At 51.7% G+C, this 21,025-nt stretch overlaps 1 protein-coding gene and 1 long non-coding RNA gene across 2 annotated transcripts; one reads left to right on the top strand and one right to left on the bottom strand.

Moving 5' to 3' along the window:
- Positions 1-1,199: 1,199 nt before the first annotated feature.
- Positions 1,200-16,952, bottom strand: Oaf (out at first homolog). The gene is made up of 4 exons (XM_005328418.4): positions 16,689-16,952; positions 4,316-4,450; positions 3,304-3,484; positions 1,200-1,776 (listed from the first exon to the last, which is right to left on the bottom strand). Exons 1-4 carry the CDS (start codon positions 16,950-16,952, stop codon positions 1,511-1,513), a joined length of 846 nt encoding a protein of 281 aa, XP_005328475.2. The 3' UTR covers positions 1,200-1,510.
- Positions 16,953-17,449: 497 nt separating this feature from the next.
- On the top strand, positions 17,450-20,306 carry LOC144377210 (uncharacterized). Its single transcript, XR_013437953.1, has 2 exons — positions 17,450-18,002; positions 20,129-20,306. It is a non-coding gene; the product is annotated as an uncharacterized LOC144377210 (long non-coding RNA).
- The last annotated feature ends 719 nt before the right edge of the window (positions 20,307-21,025 follow it).

Genomic DNA, 21,025 nt, shown 5'->3' with positions numbered 1-21,025 from the left:
TCAACTTGGCCAAACTGTTGTCATCTTTCAGCCTCAACCTATATCCATCTCTTCCAAGAAGCCTTCTACACTCAAACAGCCTATACATCCCTCCTTCTGGCTGCCAGCACCGGCCCAGCACTTTCTTTTTATACTGGAAGATGCTGGGGAAGTGAAGAGCCTTCCATGTCTGCTTTGGTGGTCTCAGGTTCATGGGTGAGGCAATGTCTGATCTTTTCACCAATAGTAGCCACATTAATAACAAAGGCTAAGGACACTTACTGAGTGATAGGCACTTGACGTGTTATGAAGTCACTTTAAATCTTACAAATTAGGATTATGTTATAACTGAGGCACAGAGAGTAAAGTAACTTGACCCAAGATTGCACAGCAAATATGTAGCAAGGCCTTGTGTAGTAACTGCAGAGAGCAGTCAGGTCTTGTAGTTTCTATCCATTTGGGGACATCTCTTCATCTGTTGAAGAGCACTTAGGTTGGTTCCCTTAATTTGAATGCTGGATGGCTTGTTTCAAAGTCTCATTTTTTTTTTTTTCTTCCCAATGCTGGGGGTGGAACTTAAGGCCTGGCACATACTAGGCAAATGTATTACTACTAAGCCAGACCTCAACCCCTTGTCTCTCAATCTCTTGAGTGCACAAGTTTTATTCTATCCTTCCCTGATACCACCCTCCCTCACACCTATCCCTTTCCCAAGTGATAGAGCACACAATGGGTACTTTAGAAGGTGCTGTCCCCAGATGGGTCACTGATCATATAGGAGGACACTTCTGACACCAGGTGGCAGTAGTGGATAAAATTTCTCTTTGATCTCTGGGTCTAGTGTGTCAAGTAAAAATTTAAAACTTTTATTTATGGTACAAATGATAAATACTTTGTATTAAAAATCTGGAATTCAAGTTTTCCTTGTACTTCATACTCCCTCCCTGCTCCAGAACCTTACAAAAATATTTCTGTTTAGAGGGAGGAAGAGGGGTTGCCCGCTCCAGGGGCAAAGTCCAGGTCTGGGGAAAGGCACATGTGGTCAGTGTCAGGGGTGGTAGGCGTCTGCTCAGCCCCACACCCGGCCTGGCCTTGTGAGAAAGAAGAATGCATGGGATTCTGGAGGTGCAGATCCTTTCATTGGTGGGGAATAGGAAGGTGTGGCAAGGCCAGCTCCTTCTAGTCATGAGTGGGGAGATGGGTTAATAGGCAGAGACTCCTTTTAGGATCTAAACCTTTGAAGAGCTGAATTCTAGGCTGTCACATTTTGGTTGCTTGAAAGTGAACACTTCAGGGGAGATGAGGAGGGGAAGGGGGCAAGTGTGGAGAACTAGCTTTGTCTCTCCCTGCCCCCAAGGAAGGCACAGGGTGGGAGGGGGCTGCCTTCATGAATGACCCTGCTGTCCCACCCCTTTCACAGTCATGCAAGAGGCAGGCAGGCCGAGGCTTCAGGGCCAGAGTGGGGGAAGGGAACTTAAGGCCTTAGGTAGGGTGGCCACCTCCTCTGGTGGCAGGGCCCAGAGCAGCCCTGCTAGGGGTCCTCATCCCAGAGACACAGTTGCCTCTGGGGCACATAGAAGTCAAAGTTATAGTTCTTCTGGCAGCTTCGGATGCCACACTTGTAGGGCGCGGGCCGCTCACGGCTGTGGCAGTACTTGAGCATGCAGGGGTACCAGGCCAGGCTCAGGCCATAGCGGCAGGTGCAGGGCTTCTCACGGTCCCCCACCTGCCTGCAGCGAGGCAGTTCCATCTGCTCAGATGCCTTGGGTAGAGCCTCGAAGACAGAGCTGTCCACACCTGGGGAGAAAGGCAAAGATGAGAAAGGGAGGGGGTATCCTAGCTGCAGGCTGCAGCCCCCTCCCAGCCTCTTTAGTTACCCCCTTCCCAAGCTCCTTTGGGTATATGGAGGTAAGTGGGAGGCACTGAGTCACAATCACCTTCATCTATTGAGTCCCAACTATGTGTCAGGGATTCTACATTCAGTACCTCTTTCCTTCACCCATGAGCTAAGCATTGTCACCCGTCTCACAGATTAGAAAACTGGGGCAGAGCCAGGCACATGCCTGTAATTCCAGTGGTTCAAGAGGCTGAGGCAGGAGGATTGCAAGTTCAAAGTCAGCCTCAGCAATTTATCGAGACCCTATCTCCAGTAAAATATTAAAAAGGACTGGGGATGTGGCTCCAATTCCTGGTACCAAAAAATAAATAAATAAATAAAAGGGAAAGAGAGAGTCAGGTCTGTCTGACTTCAAATTTGTACTTGGCTTTAAAACACCACTGTACTGGAGTGTGCCAAAACAGAGGTGTTGGGGAGACTGGGGAGGAAATCAAGATGGTGTCTTGAGTAGGGCTAATCAGGGAGGGGACAGCCCAAACTTGCCCATAGAAGGCAGGGACTGGGCCAGGCTCTGCTCAGTGACTGTGAGAGGGACCAGCTTCTGTGGGGTATTAGTGTCAGGCTTATACCTTAGTTTGGGGCACAGCACATGGGGAAGTGGTGAGCCAGGCATGGCTAGCCCTATGAGCATCTCTCAATCCAGTCCCGCCCAGGGAACAGCACGCATTTCTTTAGGCTCAGGAGGCTGGGTGGAGAGATCAGGGGCCAGGAGCTGGAATAGTGATGTTTTCCTGTTCCTCCCACATAGAGGACCTGTGGGCAGTCCTAGGAAGGGCACAGAGAGCTGGGCCAGTGTTGAATTCACATAGGGACAGCACAGGGCGGTGGGCAGGTCCCAGGGATCATGGGGAGAGGTATCAAGAATCATGAGGGAGACACTGGCACCGGGGATGGTGCAAAACTGATTTCTGGGAGGCAGCAGCAGAGGCAGGCAGGGAAGAATGGGTGCCTGTGATCCCCTCTCATGACAGAAGGTCTGTGTCCCAAGGGCAGGGATATGGGGGAGAGTCGGAGAATCTCCCTCTGAAGGGTCTGGCAGTCCCTTGTCCCTCCTGGAATGAGTCCCTTTCATCTGGATGACCCTTACTGACAGCTACACAGACACCACTTCTCTAGGAAGCCTTCCTGGACTGATCACAGCATGGCTTAGAGGTTCCACCCTTGAATGCCCGGGTTCATTATTATGCACTCTGCCAGACTTAAAGCTTTGTCAATCTAGCCCCCTCCGCCAGCCCTGCCCAGGAAGCTCCTAGGAACAGGAATCAGGCGTCTCTGACCCCAGGTTGACTCATCTCTGCAGGTGCTCAATAAACATCTCCTGAACAAATGAAGGAGCCCCTCAGTGAGGTGCCCCTTTGGCCATCTGTGATGTCCCTCCACCCCCTTCTCTCTGCCGTGCTACAGACAGGGCCCAGCAACTAACTGACCTTGTTCCAGCCAGAACCGGACATCCTCCTGGCGGGTGTAAATGGCATCTGCGGCCTCAGCGCATACGTTGTGAAGATGGGGACTCAGCAGGCCGCCCTGGCTAAAGTTCACAGCGATGTCCATGTGCAGCTGTTCCAGGCCCCGCATCTCCTCAGCCTGCCTCACTGCCCGTGGGTTTTTCTGTGTGAAGAGAACAGGAGCCACTCCTACCTGGCCTTGGAGTGCTCCCTGCCCAGATCTCCCATGATCCCTGAGAGCCCCGGCTGGCAGTCAAGGGGCACCCAGCCCCACCCCTGGAACTGCAGAGGGCAGTGAGGTCTTGCAGCTTCTATCCAGAATGAACTGCTCTCCAGCTGACCGCTGGAGCCTGATGGCCTATTCTGCGGCGCTCCTGGGAGGTGGAGGTGGGCAGGCCAGGCTAGTAGTTGTCCCAGGGTAAATGACCTCTCAGGTCAGGTTTTTTTTTTTTTTTTTTTTTTTTTGCAGTGCTAGGGATGGAACCCAGGGCCTTGTACCCCTCTGCTACTAAGCTACACCCCAGCCCTTGTCATGTGCTAACCACACCCAGGGAGCTGAGTCTCTCTGGGAAGGGCAGGTGAAAGGGAAGGGAGGAGTTCATGGGGCAGGCCTGTTTGTAGGCCAGGCAGAATAGATGAAGCCACCAGAGGACTGGGGTCTAGGGGACCAGCAGCAGGTCAGCAGGTTGTAGGGCTGTGAAGGTCATGCTGAGCACATGTATTTTCTCACTACATTCTCTCTTATAACTCATTCCCTTAATAAGAAAATTGAGGCTCTGAGGGTAAGGTAATGTGTCCAATGTCACCAGCTTATGGGTATGGTGATACAAACCTGTAATTGCATTGGGTCTGGAGGCTGAGGCAGGAGGATCCCAAGTTCATAGCCAGCTTCACCAACTTAGTGAGGCCCTAAGCAACTTACTGAGACCCTGTCTCTAAAAACATGGGGGTTCTGGGTCAGCAACTGGCCAGGGCAGTCCAGGTGGATACTCACCTGCCGTAGCTTGGCCATGGCCTCACTGGGGATGATCTCATTGTGGTGCAGTCGGGTGACAAAACAGAGGGCCTGGAATTGACTCTGCCCCTTTTCCAGCTCCCCCAGGATCAGGGCCCGGAAGATCTTCACATCCTGAAGGGAAGAGCAGGAGGATGGGACACCAGATGGAGAGAAGGGGAATCCATTCCAGCCTTCCATTCCAGCTCAAGCCCTGGAGAAAAGGGCACCTGGATACCCACAACAGACACCTTCCTCTTCTGCCTTAGGACTTCACCTTTCCCATTTAATCTCATGACTTAAAAGAAAGACCCCCATCCAAAGGTTCCAAAGCTTTCTGGGAAATTGACAAAGTGAACCCATCAGAAAGAATCCTTTAGCCAGGCCTGTTAGTGCACACCTATAACCCCAGAGGCTCAAGAGGCTGAGGCAGGAGGAGTGCAAACTCAAAGCCAACCTCAGCAACTTAGTGAGACCTTGTCTCTAAACAAAATATAAAAAAGGGCGGGGATGTGGCTCAGTGGTTAAGTGTCCCTGGGTTCAATCCCTAGTACCAAAAAAAAAAAAAAAAAAACCCCAAAAACCAAACCCCCAAAACCAAAGAACCCTTTGACAGTATGGAGCTTCACCTTGAAGATAGTACCTCTTTTTTTTTTTTTTTTTGTCTGTTTTCTTTTTTGCAGTGCTGAGGATCAAACCCAGGGCCTTGTACGCAAGGGAAGTTCTCTACCACTGAGCTACATCCCCAGCCCAATAGCACCTCTTTTTGGCATCTGGTTTGTTCAGGGCTGAGGCTTCCACTGGGTGGAGCAGCTGCCACCACCTGACCAGGGCATCACAGGGAGGGACTGCGCTTTCACAAGTCAGATTCCAGAGCTTCTCTCTGACCTTATTCAGCAGACTTGAGGACAGTTCTCCAGATGGCCCTGGTGCTTCTGATTAGCCAGGCTCCTGGCCACCCACCTCTCATTTTAGGGCTAGTGGGGACAGGGTTGTGTCAAGGGCAGGCTGCAGCTGTTGCTGCCTTCCCTTCCGGTCAGGGGGAGCTGGGATGGCTCACCTTTCCCTCCCCACTTCCCCTTTCCCTAGGGGGTACTAATGGCATGATCAGCAGGCCAAGAGCTCCTTCCTGTTACTGACTCACCGAGTGAATGGGGGAGCCTAGAAGGGAGCAGAGGGAAAAAGGTCCCTTTCCAATCTGGCTGTGGCTGGAACCCTCTGCTCCACCCACCTGCACCCCTTACTCCCATCCTCCCATAGTTCTTAACGACTCTGTGCCTCGGTTAATTCTGCTCCCAGTGTGAAGTTAGCAAGTCCCAGTAAAAGTGGTTTGTGTCTGTCAAGACCCTTCCTGCCATGGACACACCCTGGCTTCCAGGACTGTTGGCTGAGAACCCCCCCCACCCCCCCCCACCTCTGCACAGGCACTTACATACAGCCTTGGGCAGTCATTCATCTTTCAATGCTTGTGCCTGGGGCATCTCCTGCTGAGAGAGCCCAATTCATTCAGTGCTTAATATACCTCTGCTAGAGTATAAGGGTTTTTGAGATCAGAGACCAAGTGTTCTCCTGGATGCAGACAGCAGGGGCCCACATTTCACCCCAAAGCTGCATTGTATTAGCTGGTACCCTAGGTTACCCCCAATTTCTCTAAGCTTCACTTGTGAAACAGGAAGAACACATTTGCCTGATAGGTTGTCACCTGGAAGCAGTAAGCGCTCAGCATGTGTTAGCTGTGGTTACTGTCACCGCTGCAGTGACTGGTAAAGGCTGCAGATCCTCTGCAACAAATGGCTGCCTAAGATCTCCGAAATCCCTGTGTGCTTCTGCCACCCTGTAATTCTGCAGGGGTTGCTTTTACTTCCTTTAGCTGTAAATGATTTCTGGAACAATGGGGTGTGCGAGCATATAGGTTGATTTTCCGGAAAGGGAAACTGAGGAAAGTCCCATCAGGTTCCTTATGATCCCAGAGACTTGTGGAGATGGTGAATCAGAGCTCTACTTCCCCTTGACAGGAAATCCCTTCTTGGGTCACAATGCTGGCATCTCCTTTTCCTGCCAGCCTGGGTCATCTGATCTTTCATTCACTCGGGTTGGCTGAGGGGACACTGGCGGTGAGGACACGGGTGGCATATTCCACTCTGGGTTCAATTCCTGCCAGGTGAGACTTGACACCAGACTTCCCCTGCCAGAAATGAGTCAGGCAGATGTCCCTGACTGGATCCCCCAGGCAGGATCCAAAAATCCACCTCCCTGGTATTTTCACCTATGACCCTTTAAAACAAACCCTGTCTGGATGTTCATGTCTTCTCCATTGTATGTGCACTACCCTGTGGTCTGAGGACTGCTAAGGGGTCTCATTGCTTGGTGACATCACTTGCCCATCACTAGCAGGAGAATGCGTTTGAATTTTTGGAGCAAAGGGGGTGAAAGAAATTTGCTTGAACTTTCTCCCTGTGTCTATATTAAATAATCATAGCAATGACAACAACATAATGCTACAAAAATGAGAACCTAACGTGGGGGGGGATTGAGAAAGATGATTTCCTCTCTCTCTCTCTCTCTCTCTCTCTGTAGGACAAAGAGTTACTGAAGTCTATAACTGGAAGGGAGAAATAATTATTATGGATCAAGCAGGATCAAAATCCTTGCACAATAGAACTCTATTACCAAGTTTGGACTGGGTAACTTGATCAAGGTCACAGGCTGTGAGTAAAGGTAGCCAGGACTTTCACCCAGGCAATCTAGTCTGAATCCAAAGCCTGAGCTCTCTTAATCACAATGCACACTTGCCTCCTAGATCAATGAAGCTAATCACTCTGATGTTCAGAGGAGGCGAGGTCTGTTGGTGGTCCCTCAGCTAGAGTGGCAGAGGCAGGATTAGAACTTGGTTCCTTCTTCCCATCATGCCCATCTGGCAGGAGTGCATAAGTCTTCATATACCTGCTTAAGCTTTCTGTACTGGAGCAGCTCCTGCTCACACTAAGTGATGAACAAATCATGCAAATAAGAAGGAATGAGGCAGGAATATCCTTCTAACCAACCTGCCTGCCCTATTCAAGACCTCTATACTCTGAATTCTCTGGTTTTTCTAGTTCTTTCTCCTGAAAACCACATTCCCTTGCAGCCTCTGGGAGGAAGTGGGCAGCCCTAGTCTCTGGATCTGACTCTTAGGTTACAGGGCTCCATTATCGTGACCTGTGTCCCTTCCACCTACTCCCTACATCTGACTCACTAAAAAAGTTCCAGGGCTCTTTTCTCCAGAACAGATAGAAGGATAGGGTAAAGAAGTCCCCCAGCTTAAAGAACATCTGGCCAGATGGAAATTTTGGCCTTTCTTGTCTCTCAGGAGTCCCCTAGGATGATTCACCCAGGGTCTACAGCCCATGGCAGATGGCATAACATGGGTGGGAGCCCATGGCAGGCGCTGGAGGCAGGTACCTCAGGCTCAGAATGCAGGCTGGATTTCCAGGACAGAAGGGCTCCACAAGGCTCCTTCTCCCCTGAGTAACCAGGAACCTCTAGCCCATCAGGAAAACATGGGAACATACAGCAACCAGGGCCAGAACCTGGGCATGTGGAGGGTGTGGCAGGTGTGCCCCAGAGACCATGTTTGCTGAAGTGTCTGTAGTTGTAATAAGGAGTTGGTAGGTTCCAGGACATCACAGTAGTGCAAAGATCCCAGATCCTGGCCTTGCCACCATTAGCGACATATCCTTAGGGGAACTTGCTTAGGCTCTCTGTACCACAGTTTCCACACCTGGAAAGTGATCGAAAGTATCTACCTTGAAGGATTGCTATAAGGGAGAGATGAGTGAAAGTTCTCGGGTCACAGTGGGCTGGGCTGTCTTGTGGCTGCAAGCCCTCACTTTGCTTGCCTCGCTCCCACTGAAACCGACTCCCAGCCTATAAAGTAATGAAGAGCTCTCTCCTACAGATGCACTGGAGGCCCAGACAAGTCAGGAGTCCTCTGTGGCTTGCAAGTAACCAGCAGATTAATGGAAAGTCACTAACATGACTTGGGGCAGGACTTTCACAAGCACAAGGCTGGGCAGGGAAATAGCCAAAGCTAAGAAGGCCCCTATCTTTAGGGGACTCCCAGGAAAGGCTGATATTTGAGTGCTATGGAGGCAAAGGATGAGGCTGGGGTGGAGGGAGAACCTTTCAGTAAAGAAGGGGATATTTAGAGAAGTAAGGAAGGTGTGAGGGTCTCCTAACAGTCCCCCCCTCAATCATTCCTCTACTGTCACCTGAGCTGCCCAACGCCCTTTAAAGCTCCCTTTGTTCTCAACATAAGCATACCCCCAGAGGCAGGCACCCCAGGTTCCCACCCACAGCAACTCTTGCATAGCCCCACACTGAAGTGAAGAGATTGCAGTTCGCAGGAGCTGCACCATGGGACCCCTTGGGCCTTCCCATGAGTGATTCCTCTGCTGGGTTGCCCTGTTCCCATCTATCCACCCTCCTTTAGCCCCAGTCACATGCATCACCTGCTCAGGCTTCTTCCTATTCCTGCCCACACGAGACTCCAGCAGAGCCACCCCTGGCCCCAATCCTGGTGTGTGGACTGTCCTCCTTACCTGTCTTCCCTTCCAGACCCAGCTTCTTGAGGCTGCAGTATTTTGTTTGCAGTGGGCCCTGTCCTCATTCTATATCTTCGGCCCAGGCAACAAGTGATCCAGTTCCTCTGTGATCTGACCCTGGCTCAAGTGTAATGGCTCCATCTTATTTATGCAGTAGCCTCAGGGTCTGGCACACAGCTGGGCTCCACACACTTGATGGCTGGGTGAGCAAATAGATTCCCTAGAGCTGTCAACCCCCTCAGACCATCTCTTATTGGCCTTGCCTACAGCTGAGCTCCTACAGGCTGGTAGTCCTACAGCTGCTATTTTGGTTTCCAGAAGGTTTAGGGGATCATCTACTTTATGGCCCAGTGAGGTTCCAGTAGGGAAAGTGACCTTCACAAGTCACATAGCCACAGAGCCAGAACCAGAAGTCCAGGCCTTCCGATTCTCAGTCCAGTGACCTTCACACTCGCAAGCTCCCTGCATAGCTAACTTTCTGGATACTCCATTTCTCTCTGTCCTCTTCCTGTCCTGCCATCTCTTTGGCAGGATACAGTGTCCCCAAGAGAAGGCTGCTTTGGCTTAGCTGTGCTGGGGTTCCAGGTGAACATGTAAGAGATGGCACAGAGCTGTCCTAGAAAAGCACTTAGGACACAGATACCCAGTGCAAGGTCCTCAATGCCACCTCCCTGGCAAGAGGCCCAGGGAAAGCTTCCTGGAGGGAGGGAAAGCAGTACTGCAGAGGGAGCCCGGGCACATGTGCCCCCACAGCTGTCTTCCAGACTGAGATGAGACTGGAACGAGGGGAACACATTTTTTTTTTTGCTTCAAACACTGTTATTTGGAATTTTATGTTATGCATAGGCAAGTCTAATCGCAACCCACACTAGACTCTCACCTGTTCCCTCCCACTCATGGGCCACATACATCTTTTGTCTTTCACATAGACTTGCTAGTCCTATCTCTCTCTGTCCCTCATAGCCACTTCCACCCCACCCGGTGGCTCCTGCTCTCCCTCCTATGCAGGTGCTCACCTGGCTCCTGTCTTCCTCAGTCTCTTCTAAGATGCCACCTCACCCCTTTCTTGCAGAGACAGTCTCTCCCACCCCCTCTGGGCTCAGGTCACACATTTCCTCAGTCTCCAACACCCTCCTCCCTGTCTGAATCCCCTAGATCTCAAGCCAGCATCTCCAGTTCCAGCTCCCACACACCCTGTCTCCCCTACAGCCTGTCAGCTCCCGGCACCCTGCCACACGTGCTCACCCCACACTCGACCAGCTCCAGCCCATCAGCCTCTCCTTACCCTCTCCAGCCCTTTGTTCTGACACTCCCAGCTGCCTCCCTGTCACCAGCTCCTAACTTCTGGGCAGTGGGTGGCAAGATTCCTGGTTTCAGACTCTGCAGCCATCCTGCCACCAGGGCAGAGAGAAACTAAGGGGACAGGGGCATCAGAAATGCCTTTCCCCATGTCCCCTCCCCGCCCACGACTGCACACAGTGACAGCCCAGGGCAGGGGCCATTGCTCTGGGGCCCAAGGGAAGCAGCTTGTCCCCTCCCAATCCCCTTACTCCTGGACATCTGGTGCTTGCTGTCTCCTGGGAGGGTCCTCTGTCATCCTGGTCTCCTTCCCATCATCACCAGAGCGCGTGATTCTGAGGCCCAGACTGAGCCAATCTAAATATTTATTCCTTTGCTCCTGGCTGGGGCTGCTTCGTGGCTAGAGAGGAGCCAGTTTCACTGGGCTGGGGAGGGGAGAGAGAGGAAGAGACTGGCTTGGAGAGACAGCCAGGGTCCTTCCAGCCCCGTGTGGCTGCCTCATGGCAGACACAGGAACACCCTGGTTGCCCTGGCCAAGCTCTCTCATGGGAATTGGGGCAGATGTGCTCAACCCCAATCCAGACCAGTGCTCAGGGACTAAGGGTTGAGAGAAGCTGCACCTCAGGGGCAGGCCCCGACAGGGGATTCTTGTTACTGGGTATTAGTGCAACCACTAGCCACAGCCCGCCCCAAAGCCCCTCATGCTCTGTCAGCCAAATCCCAAAGGTCACCACTATCCTGAGTGCCCCAGGGAACAATGTGAGGCTTTATGTGGATCAAGTGTGCCCCACTGTCCTGCTGACTCAGGGCTCCTGAGATGGGGCTCCACACTTTCCTCACTTAGAGTCCAGACCCGAAGCCTCCCTTGTTCTCTGCTCTTTATCTGAATCCCCAATGGCAGGTGCTTAAACACTTGTCAACTTAAAGAACAGAAGCTCCTCATGATGCTTTGGTCCCTGAAACGGAAAAAGAGGTGGCTTATGCTTAATGTCTGAGGAAGGAGAGCTGTGAGGAGGGGCCTGCTCAGCTGCCTGGCCCTGCACTGCACTCCTCAGGCACCTATGCCAGCCTCTGCTCTGCAAAGGTCCTGTAAGACACTTCTGGCAGCCTTGAGCATCACACTGTTGTCCCTGGCTGCAGGCAAGGAGTCTGGGGCTCAGAGAGGTTAAGAGACTTGTGAAGTCACACAGTTGGTAAACGGCAGTAAAATGTACACAGTGAGTGATCAATAAGTATCTGTGACATATTTTTTAAAAGCATTGCCCCATCACTCCCTCCCTAGAGGTCATCCAGGGAAGGAAGGGTCCTATACACTGCCAAAGACTCCATACCCTATCCACTGGGCATAATGAACTTGGGGAGCAGGGGCCTAGCCCAAGTCCATATAGAAGAGAATTTACATATTTGTTCCTGTGCACCTAGATCTTCTCAGCCTCCTCCTTCCCCCCCGCCGCCCAGGGTCCTTCAGCTGTCTGGAAGGATACACTCAGGGTGCCACCAAAGTCCAGGAGGTTGGGATATGATGACAGGATCCCTGGGTCATAATCCTGGATCACTACCTTTTTGATCTTGTCAAAGCGACCGCTGAGCTCAGTATGCAATCTGCACCCTGGAGGCAATCAGTGCCTCACGATGCAGTGCTGAGGACCTACACAGGCCGTGAGTGCTATCTGAAGAAGTGCTCAGTGGATGACAGCAGACAAGTGGGCAATCTCCCAGCTGGGCCCTCTGCCTGCCTGTCTGGGGAACAGGCATCTAACCCAGCTTATTCAGCACTACCTCTGTAGGTTAGGGACAGAGAGGAAGAACTCCACCTCTTTCTCTCCCCACTGTCTCTCCAGCAGCCCACACCATTGTCTCCAGGTGGTGATGTTCATGGCTGTCCTGGGGTCTTTCATAGTACCCTGCTGGGACATAGCCCTTGGGGGTGGGAAATGCTGGTCAAGGTGCAGGTAGCACACTTGAACTTCCAGACAGGACTGCTGATCCTGATCTAAGGAGGAGTTCCTCAGGTGCAGAGGAGGGACGGGTCAGACATACACAAGCCTGTTTGTAGATTTCACATAAATTCCTGAGAAAAGGCCCTGTGTTTCAGAAAGTTCTGGGTCTCCTTTGAAAGCACTTCTACTGCCCTCTGATCCCTAGGGAGACTTCCCTTCTACCACATGCCTCCATGCCAAATCACAGGGGATCTAACACAGGGTAGGGGGTTGCTAAGCCCCCAAAGCCTCTGCTGTGATGTGACATCCCTTGGAATAAACAGGCTCAAGCAGCACCATGGCTGGGTGCACCTTGCAAATCCCCACTGACTATATCTCGTGGCTTTCTGGGTTGCCCTCCAGACCAAGAGCCCCAGGACAGGAACCCCGACACTCCCTGGACAGTTCTTTCCTCTGGCTCCTACTTTCCCATCAGTGCCCAGGGCAGGGTACAAGTTTTCAATCTTCCCTGGTCCCTGTCCCTTCGTTGTGATGCTGAACTCATCCCCAGTGCTATGTGGCTCCCTAATTTGGGTCTTCCGTCCAAGACTCCAGCCCAAGGGCCCCCATGACCCCCTACTCCCTCACTTTCAGAGTGTCTCCTTCCCATCCCATGTACCCACCCGCCTGATGCAGTCACACATGACTTTCTTCATATCTTTCAGCCCCACCCTCCCCATCCGGCCAGCACCAAACCAGGCTGCCTGGAACATGACTCATCCTTTCCCCAGCTTTTGGACACTCAGACTAGGGGACAGAGGCAAATGAGAGCTTGGACAGGGACAGGAGCTGGGGGTGAGGGGACCAAGAGAGCTGTGAGACAAGCATCCAGGTGAGAGACTGGGGATGGTGACATGCCTGTTATTAGACATGCCCAATGGTTATGAACACACAGGTCTAATTACATATATAGGATCTGGATTATATAGAAGACTATTATTGCCTGTTGAGTGTATATTAGGAATTAAAGTTTAGGTACCCAGGGCAGAGAATTAGGCCTACAGTATATGTGTTGCCTACAACACATGGGGGGGGGGGGCTGTGGATGTAGGTAAGCAGTGGAACACATGCTCAGCAGGTTTGAGGTCCTGGGTTCCAGCCCCAGCACCAAAGCCAAGCCCTAGGGTTATTAGGGGTAGAGCATTGGGTTTCAAATATGTGGCTAAATTTAGGCTCACTTTCACTTCACAGTCGAACCTGGTTCTTCCTTCAGGTGCCCTCTGTTTCCCTGCAGCAGCTAGGCCAAGAGGTTCCCAGACTTTGCTGCCCACTGCAATCACCTGGATTTCTTTAAAAAATACCACTGCCTGAGTGCACCCTCAGATTCCGTGAGGAAGGAGTGCCACCTACGCATGGGAAGTTTTCAAAAGTCCCCAGGTGATTCTACTGTGCAGTAAAGCTGGGAGCCTCTGAGTAAAGCATGACATTCTTTCAGAGCTTTGGCTCAGTCAGCCTGGTGGCTCAGTCAGCCTAAGGCAAGGCTTGTAGTGACACATGACAACCATATGACACTCCACACTGATCATGGAATCTGAGAACCCAGCCTGGGTTCCAGTGGCAGGTCCACAATGGCAGAGTGGAGGACAGTCAGATGTTACTGGAACCAAAACCTGGGAGCTGGAAGGAGCTGGAGAGAGGGGGCTGGTTGGGGGGTGGGATCAGCAGGACAGGGCTATGTTCTGTCCAGCACAGGGGGATTTTTACTGTGGCCCTGCGTCTTGGACAAGGATGGTCACTCCAGACCAGAGGGACTGGCCAGCAATTTTCGAGACCCAAAAAGCTCCAAGGTGATGATGAGGGACTCAAGTCCCTTCTGACCTTGGCACTGACTTTTGTGACCTCAGGTCAGTCATTTGACCCCTTTGAGCCCAAGGTGATGATGGCAGGGAGGATGATGGCTAAATGCTTAGAGCCACAATTAGCAAAGCAAAGCTTCTCTACTTCCTGAGCACCTAAGTATTCTGATGCAGAAGAGTGAAGTGGGCCCTCTTCAGGTGCCAATAGCCAAGAGGGGGCTGTGAGTGACCGCTTTCTACATTTCTTAATGAAGGCTCAGACAGATGGAAGAGCTGGCTCAGGATTAACCAGCTAGAGTGGTAACCAGGCCTGTCTCATTAGATCAGGACTGTCTCTCCCAAAGGTGATTAGATGGCAAACATTACTGTCCTCGGTGAATTCAGAACTTTTCCCAAACCACCCCAAAGTGGCTTTGGTACACAAAACACAAAATCACAATTCCAGGCCTTTTTCTTACAGGAAAAATCATTACTTCTAGAAAGAACTTTGTGGTGGAAATCTGCCAAAGACTATAAGATATGAGACCTTGAGAAGTGAGCCGGCAGAAGGGACTGAAAGGGCTGGGGCGGGATTTGGCTGATGGAGACGTGGACGGAGGTGGGTAGACTATGCCTTCCTAATTCCTGTACACCCCAATGCCACCCTGCCCCAGGCCAACCGAGAAGCCTGGAGTTGGAGGGGCCTTGGAGCTGGTTCCCTTTTGTGCCTTCCGCTACCAAATCCCTCCCTTGCTGATGAAATTGGAGATGCCAAGGGCGGGTGTGAAGAGCCAGCTTCTGGGTCAGAGGCTAACCTGAAAAACAGACGTCAGAAACCTGGCTGGAAGTTTGAACCACTCTGAGGATTAAAATGAGTCGCTAGCCATCAGCTCAAATGCACTCTCTTACTGGGCAGTCAGGTGCCTCCCATAATACTCAGTCTCGGGCCCCAGGCCCTCACCCCCACAGACAGCCACCACCACCCCTATTACAGCTGGGCTCTCCTTCTCCTTTCCCTTCAGGGCCCAGCAATAAAAAAACCTTCCAGCTGTAGCCAGAGGCTGTAAAAGTACAACCCCACCCACCGCAGCCAGCCCAGCCCCTGCCTTTCACAGCCCTGGCCACAGCCTCAGCCTTGGGTACTGGAGAGGTCCCAAAAATGGGCAGGTATCCAGGGTTCCAGGGTAGCCACAGTATTTGGCCAGTGAATAGGGTGGCCTTCCAGACATACAGCCTGGCCTGAGGCTCACCTCTAAGGTCAAAGGGCTTAGAAGGAGAATTTGATTCCTGACTGCTGATGAACTCAGCCACTTCGGGTTTTCCAAGGAGAAAACATCATCGAAAAAATTCCCCTGAAATTCAGAATGGACACAAGGGATGTTCAGGCCCTATCAACTTCCATTTCTCCTCACAAAAACTCATCTTTCCTACCTCCATCTGAGCTACCAATCTAGCTTGGGCCTGAGGAGTAAGGATACACCACCTAGTTTTCCCATCTGTGACAGCTCCCCCACCAGCTAAGGCCTATGACAGTGACAACTTGGTGGTCCTGGGACAGATTAGAAGTGGAGCCTTACCTGCTATTCTACCTTCCACTGGATCTTCTTGATGCCTACTATCCATGGCAATCTCACTGGATTCTTAGCCAACTCCCCAAATTCTACCCCTATGCTCCCAAAGTCCTAGGCCAGCTCCCAGTCTCTAGGAGGGAGGAGGGAGAGGTGGTCAGCCCTGGCCCTGGCTTCCACAGCAGCACAGTCATCTAATCCACCGCATTTCTGTGCCCCCCCCCCCAAGAGACAGAGCTACACAGGGCCTTTTTGTTACTAGGGAACGGGATGGAGGTAGGAGATCAGGAGACTCTCTTTGACACCATTTCCTGCTACTGGGTCACTGTTAGTCACCCAGTGCCCTTCCAGGTACATGTCCTGATGAATACCAAAGTACCTCCACTGTACGTACCCCTTCTGGTCCTCTCCACAACACATTCACACATTGAGTAGGGGCTCATCTCTGACCCCCTACAAGCAATCTGGACCCAAATTTGGGGTTGGCCAGCCCCAGCCAGGCAGAGTAAAGGGTGGCACCTCTTCCAAAATGAAGGGCCTCACTTGGGGGTCTCTCCCCAGGTCCTCCAGCTGCAAGTGTCCTGGCCTTCCAGGCCAAAGAGGAAGAACTTCTCCTTGGCTTGGGAGGGGCACTCAGCTCTTCCCAGGAAAGTGAAACAGGGAGAAGTGGTTCAGGGATCTCAAAGTGTCAGAGCTGGGAGCCCTCAAAGTCACCTCATTGCCCTGTACAGTCACCTCATTGTCTGTTGCTCTAGACCACACAGCAACATGGGGAGAACCCAGGATGCCTGTTACCTCTCCTGGGAGCACAGAGAAATTACAGGGAGGAGCTGTTAACAGGAACTTTTGAAGGAGGATCAGCTAGGAGAGCTGGAGAGGCTGGAGGGACAGCTAGCCAGGGCACGAGAAGGGGGGCCCCTACCTAGAGACAAGTGGTGAAAGGCTGGGAAGCTGGTGGAGGAAGCAGCAGCAGTTCACTGAGAATGACCGGGCGGGTCTGGGCGTTGGGGAGCGGGGCAATGGGGTATAGGGAAGATCCTGCCTGACTTTGGACAAGTCACGTTTCCCTCTTGGCCTGGGTCTTCCCATCCGCAGACTCAGGTGTGCCTGAGTCCCCGAGGGGAGGCTCTGGGCTCGCAGGTCCCACCCAGCGAACGAGGGGACCTCACCTTCTTGAAGTCAGCGGTGAAGGAGACGAGGGTGCCATCCGGCTTGCGCAGCTCCAGGCTGATGCTGTCGGCGTCGCTGTCCGCTTGTAGGCTTTCCTCGGTCACCTGGCCGTCGGGCAGTCGCACGCGGACCCGCAGCTCGGCAGGAGCGCCCACCCCCGCGCCCACGCCGCGCGGCGACCCCAGCAGCAGCAGTAGCGGCAGCAGCAGCAGCAGCTGCGCGGGTAGCTTCGTGGGGACATCACGGCGACCCGGGGCGGGCATCCCCGGGGACCGCCGCGGCCCTGGCGCGCCGCGTGGGGGCGGGGAGAGGCGCTGACAAACTTGGCCCCAAGTTAGGGGCTCGCTCTGGGCGCCTGGGACCGCTCTTCCAAGGGATCCTGCGGCGAGATCGCCCGCGACGTGGCGCGGACGCACGTGGACGGCCCTCAGCCACGCCCGGTGGCTCGAGTCCGAGACGGCGCCCCCCGCCCGCCCCCAGCCCCGCGCCGCGGCTCCCGCGCCCCCGACTCCAGCGCTCGAGACTCGGTTTTGCACTTTTCATTCAATCCCACCCCCCGTCACTTCCTTCAGAAAACAGAAACCACCAGGACCTGCCTTAAAGAGACCGCGCACCTCTCGGCCCTTAAAGGGCCCGCGGCGGCCCGGGGGAGGGGGCGGGGAGAGGGGACCGCCGCCAGCGGCTTTGTGGGAAAGGGCTCGCTCAGTGTCCCTCCCGCCGCGCCCCGGCTGTGTCAGGATTCTGCCCTAGCAGCAAATCCCTTCCTCCCAGCAGGGGCGGGACGGGAGGCTCTTCCCCCGCCCCTCTTTTTTTTTTTTTTTTTTTGGCTCGTTCTTGTGCCACGTGGATGAAATAATCGGGCTTGGATTTTTAGGGGTTTTGTTTGGTCCTTTAGTTTTTCTGACACAGCGAGTTTCTCAAAAGAGTCTGCAAAATCATACCTCATGTCTCACTCCGCCTTTTTCCTGCCCTAGGTCTAGCGTGAAGCAGGGATTCTTGCCCAGCCTTGACTCAGGTCAGGTGCGAGATAAAGAGAGGCTACCGAGTAGAAGAGACCCTCAAAACGCCCATATTTTGTGAATCCCTGTTCAGCTTTCTTTTTCAGTCCAGTCTCCCTCATCTCCCCAGTTCATGGCCTTTCCTAGGTCCAGCCCACTTCCTCGGAGTCCTTGCTCTTTCCAGGTAACAGATGGAGCTCATCCAAGGAAATGTTAGATTTCAAGTCACTGGAGACACTGGACACTGGCGCTTCACATCAGGAACTCACCCACAAGCCGTGAGAAGATATGCCTGCCCTGCCATGCACCCCACCAGTGAGCTGGCCGGGGAAGATCTGGAAATGGCTGTCTCTGCTTAACTGTGTCATTTGGGCATGTTTTAAATGTACTTTGCACCTCCGTATCCCCCTGTGAATATTGGGTTGCTGCGGTACTGCCAGCCCCCTGCAGAGCACCAGGGGGATGTTCAGAACCTATTGTTCCCATATACTCATTTTCACTTGTTTGTGCTAGATCCCCTGTTTTCTCTGGAATATTGATGGCAGCCTTCTTCCCTCCTAGGGTGTCCCCACTCAGTGCCCTGTGGGCTGCCAGAGTCCACTTCTTACTTCCAAAGCAGAGCCCTTCCTGTTACACTCTGTTGCCTAAATTTAGGACTGAAGGGGATTTGAGATTATACCTAATTCATGGTTTTCCAAATTTGTCTTACCTCAAGAATCACTTGGATGCTTGTTAAAAACCCATTCTTGGGTATTTACACTTATGGATTGAAACCCTAGGGAAAAGAACAGAAAATCAGCATTGTTGACAAGGGCCCATATGATACTTGATTATATCAAGAGTGACAGTTGGCACTTGACAGAAGGTTAAACATAAAGGATTTAAAATGCACAGCATCTTTCCTGGGAAGCCACCTGGCCCTTTAGCACTTGATCTTCACCTTGGGGAGATGAGGCAGACTGCTCCTCTAGGGAGTCCCACCCTGAGCTGACAGTACTGAAGATGAGAGATGCTCAGGGTCTCAAAACTGGCCTCCGTCTGACTGGATGCTAGATGTCAACACTGCCTTAAAGCTAGGTCTTCCCTCCTGAGTCAGCCACACAGTCATTAAGGGCCTCACCCTTATTTTCTAACTTCCCGTTTCAGGTCCTATCCCACCCACCATCACCAGCTCTGTTCTCAGCCACGTTTCCAGGTCCCTGACCTCCCCAAGAGCCCAGAGAAGTAGCCAAAGAACTCTGGATGTCCACTTTCATTTTTAGGTCTCTGAGGCTTTGTCTCTATTCAAACTTTACTTTGGAAAAAAGTGTGGAAGACCTCACCTCTTCCTCAACCTCTTGCCCATAATCAACTTCTTTCTCTACTTCAACCACAGATCAAAACAGAATTTTCTTCATTTTTTTCCTTTTCTTTCTTTCTTCTTGTTTGGTTTTGGGGACTGAACCCATGGGCACTTTACCGCTAAACTACATCCCCAGTCCTTTTTGGTTTTTATTTTGAGACAGGATCTCACTAAGATGCTGAGAGCCTTGCTAAGTTACTGAGGCTGGCCTCAAATTGCCATCCTCTTCCCTCAGCCTCCTGAATTGCTGGGATTTATAGGTGTGTACAACTGTGCCCAGTTGAATTTTTCTTTTAGAATGATAGTGAACAATGAAATCTCCATTCCATGAGTCCCATCTACTTCTGTCACTCTTCCTTCCTTTTAACTTAGTGTAAGTCCTCAAAATTCGGATCAGAACTCAAGTTTCCCAGCAAGACTTTCTCAACTACCAACTGATCTATAACTCTAAACCACTATGCTCTCTCCTGCCTCTGGACTCCAACAATAATAGTAATTATTATAACAGCTACTACTAATTCTCTTATGTCCAGGTTCTGTGCCAGATCTTTTACGTGGGTCATCTTATTTAATTTTCCTAGCAACCCCCCCTCCCCAAAAGGTTTTATTCTTAGCCTCATTTTAATGACTAAGAAGCCAAAGCTTAGAGAGGTTGAGTAACATACCCAAGGTCACACAGGTAGCAGAACCAGCTGTGTTTGCCAGGGAGTCTGCCTGACCACAAAGCCTTTGCTTTTAACCACAGTAGCTTCTGCCTGTCTGTAACCCTTGCTTTCTTCCAGTCCATTTTGGGCACACATCCTGTGCTATCTTTTCCTGTTATCTAACGGTTTCATGTGTGGCAATCTTGTATCCCCAGTGAGGCTGTTAGTTCAAACAGGCTAGCCCCGTGCTGGGAACAGAGAGTGCTTCCCTTAAACCACCCAGGCATAGAAGCATCCATTCATCTTGCATGTAAAGGCCCTCGGAGGGAAAGCTCTAACAAGCCTAATTACCCTGACTACAACCAAACAGCCCTCATTGTCAGAAAGTTCTTTATGTCTAATCTTGAGCCCTCTGCCATGCCATAAACCAATTTCCTTTCCTTTTTCACTGCTAGCCCTGGGAGAGCAGTTTCTAGTACTGGTGCAGAGCAAGGGCATCAGGATCTCAGGCTTGGAGCTTGGCCACGCATGAGCTGTGTGATTCCGTGAGCCTCTGTCTTCATCTGTAACATGGACATGTAAATGCTTCCCTCGCTGGGTTATTTTGAAATTAAATGCAATATTGTGTATCAATCACTCTTCAAAGTGTTCCTCAAGCTTGGGCCTGCTTAATAGTAGCTATTATTATTTGGTAACTGTTTATTCTTTTCCATTGTCTCAAATACTAAATCCCTGTTTGACTACACATGCCAGGTTTTCCCCTCTATGCATAGAAAAAAGTATAAACATAGAAAAAAAGTGTAAACATAGAAAAAAAGTATAAACATAGAAAAAAGTTCATAAACAGTTTGTCCTTTATACTTTTTAGGTCTTTCAGTTTTACGCTGTTTGAGATCTCTAAAACTGGGAAGTGGGCAGCAAAACCTGGGGAGGCACCTCCCATTTTCTTTTGGTGTGGGTGTGCCTCCATTTGGTAGAAAGATAAACCCCGTGCCATCTCACAGCCTGGGACAGGAAAGCAGGTGATGACAGGGCATATAAAAGGGTGAAAGGGAAACCGAATAAATGGCCTCTATGGGCACATGGGGGCAACAGGAGAGGCATCTTGTCTTTGCAACATGGAAAGACTTTTCTTGATGTTTTCCCAGGGTGCCTATTTGCTTTGGGTTACAGTATGCCCTTCCTTACTGCAGATAGGGCAAGCAATTTGTGCTTTGAGGCTGTGGGAGAAGGCAGGATAGGGTGGGGGAGGTTCGTCCTCTATCTCTCAAGGCCCATACCAAGCTCCAAACACTTCACTGCCTGAGCAGAAGTGCACATTAGGTTTATGGAATCACATGACTACACAGTTT

Source organism: Ictidomys tridecemlineatus, chromosome 4 (genome assembly GCF_052094955.1).
Source record: "Ictidomys tridecemlineatus isolate mIctTri1 chromosome 4, mIctTri1.hap1, whole genome shotgun sequence".
Taxonomy (NCBI): Eukaryota; Metazoa; Chordata; class Mammalia; order Rodentia; family Sciuridae; genus Ictidomys; species Ictidomys tridecemlineatus.
The sequence above is the reverse complement of the archived record's forward strand: the minus strand, read 5'-3'. Positions and strand labels throughout refer to the sequence as shown.

Excerpts from the sequence above, each read along its gene's own strand:
- Oaf (XM_005328418.4), bottom strand. The coding sequence starts at position 16,952 with ATGCCCGCCCCGGGTCGCCGTGATGTCCCCACGAAGCTACCCGCGCAG. Across the intron at positions 4,451-16,688 it reads TCACCGCTGACTTCAAGAAG|GATGTGAAGATCTTCCGGGC; the intron begins GTGAGGTCCCCT and ends TCTTCCCTTCAG. Across the intron at positions 3,485-4,315 it reads CCATGGCCAAGCTACGGCAG|AAAAACCCACGGGCAGTGAG; the intron begins GTGAGTATCCAC and ends CTCTTCACACAG.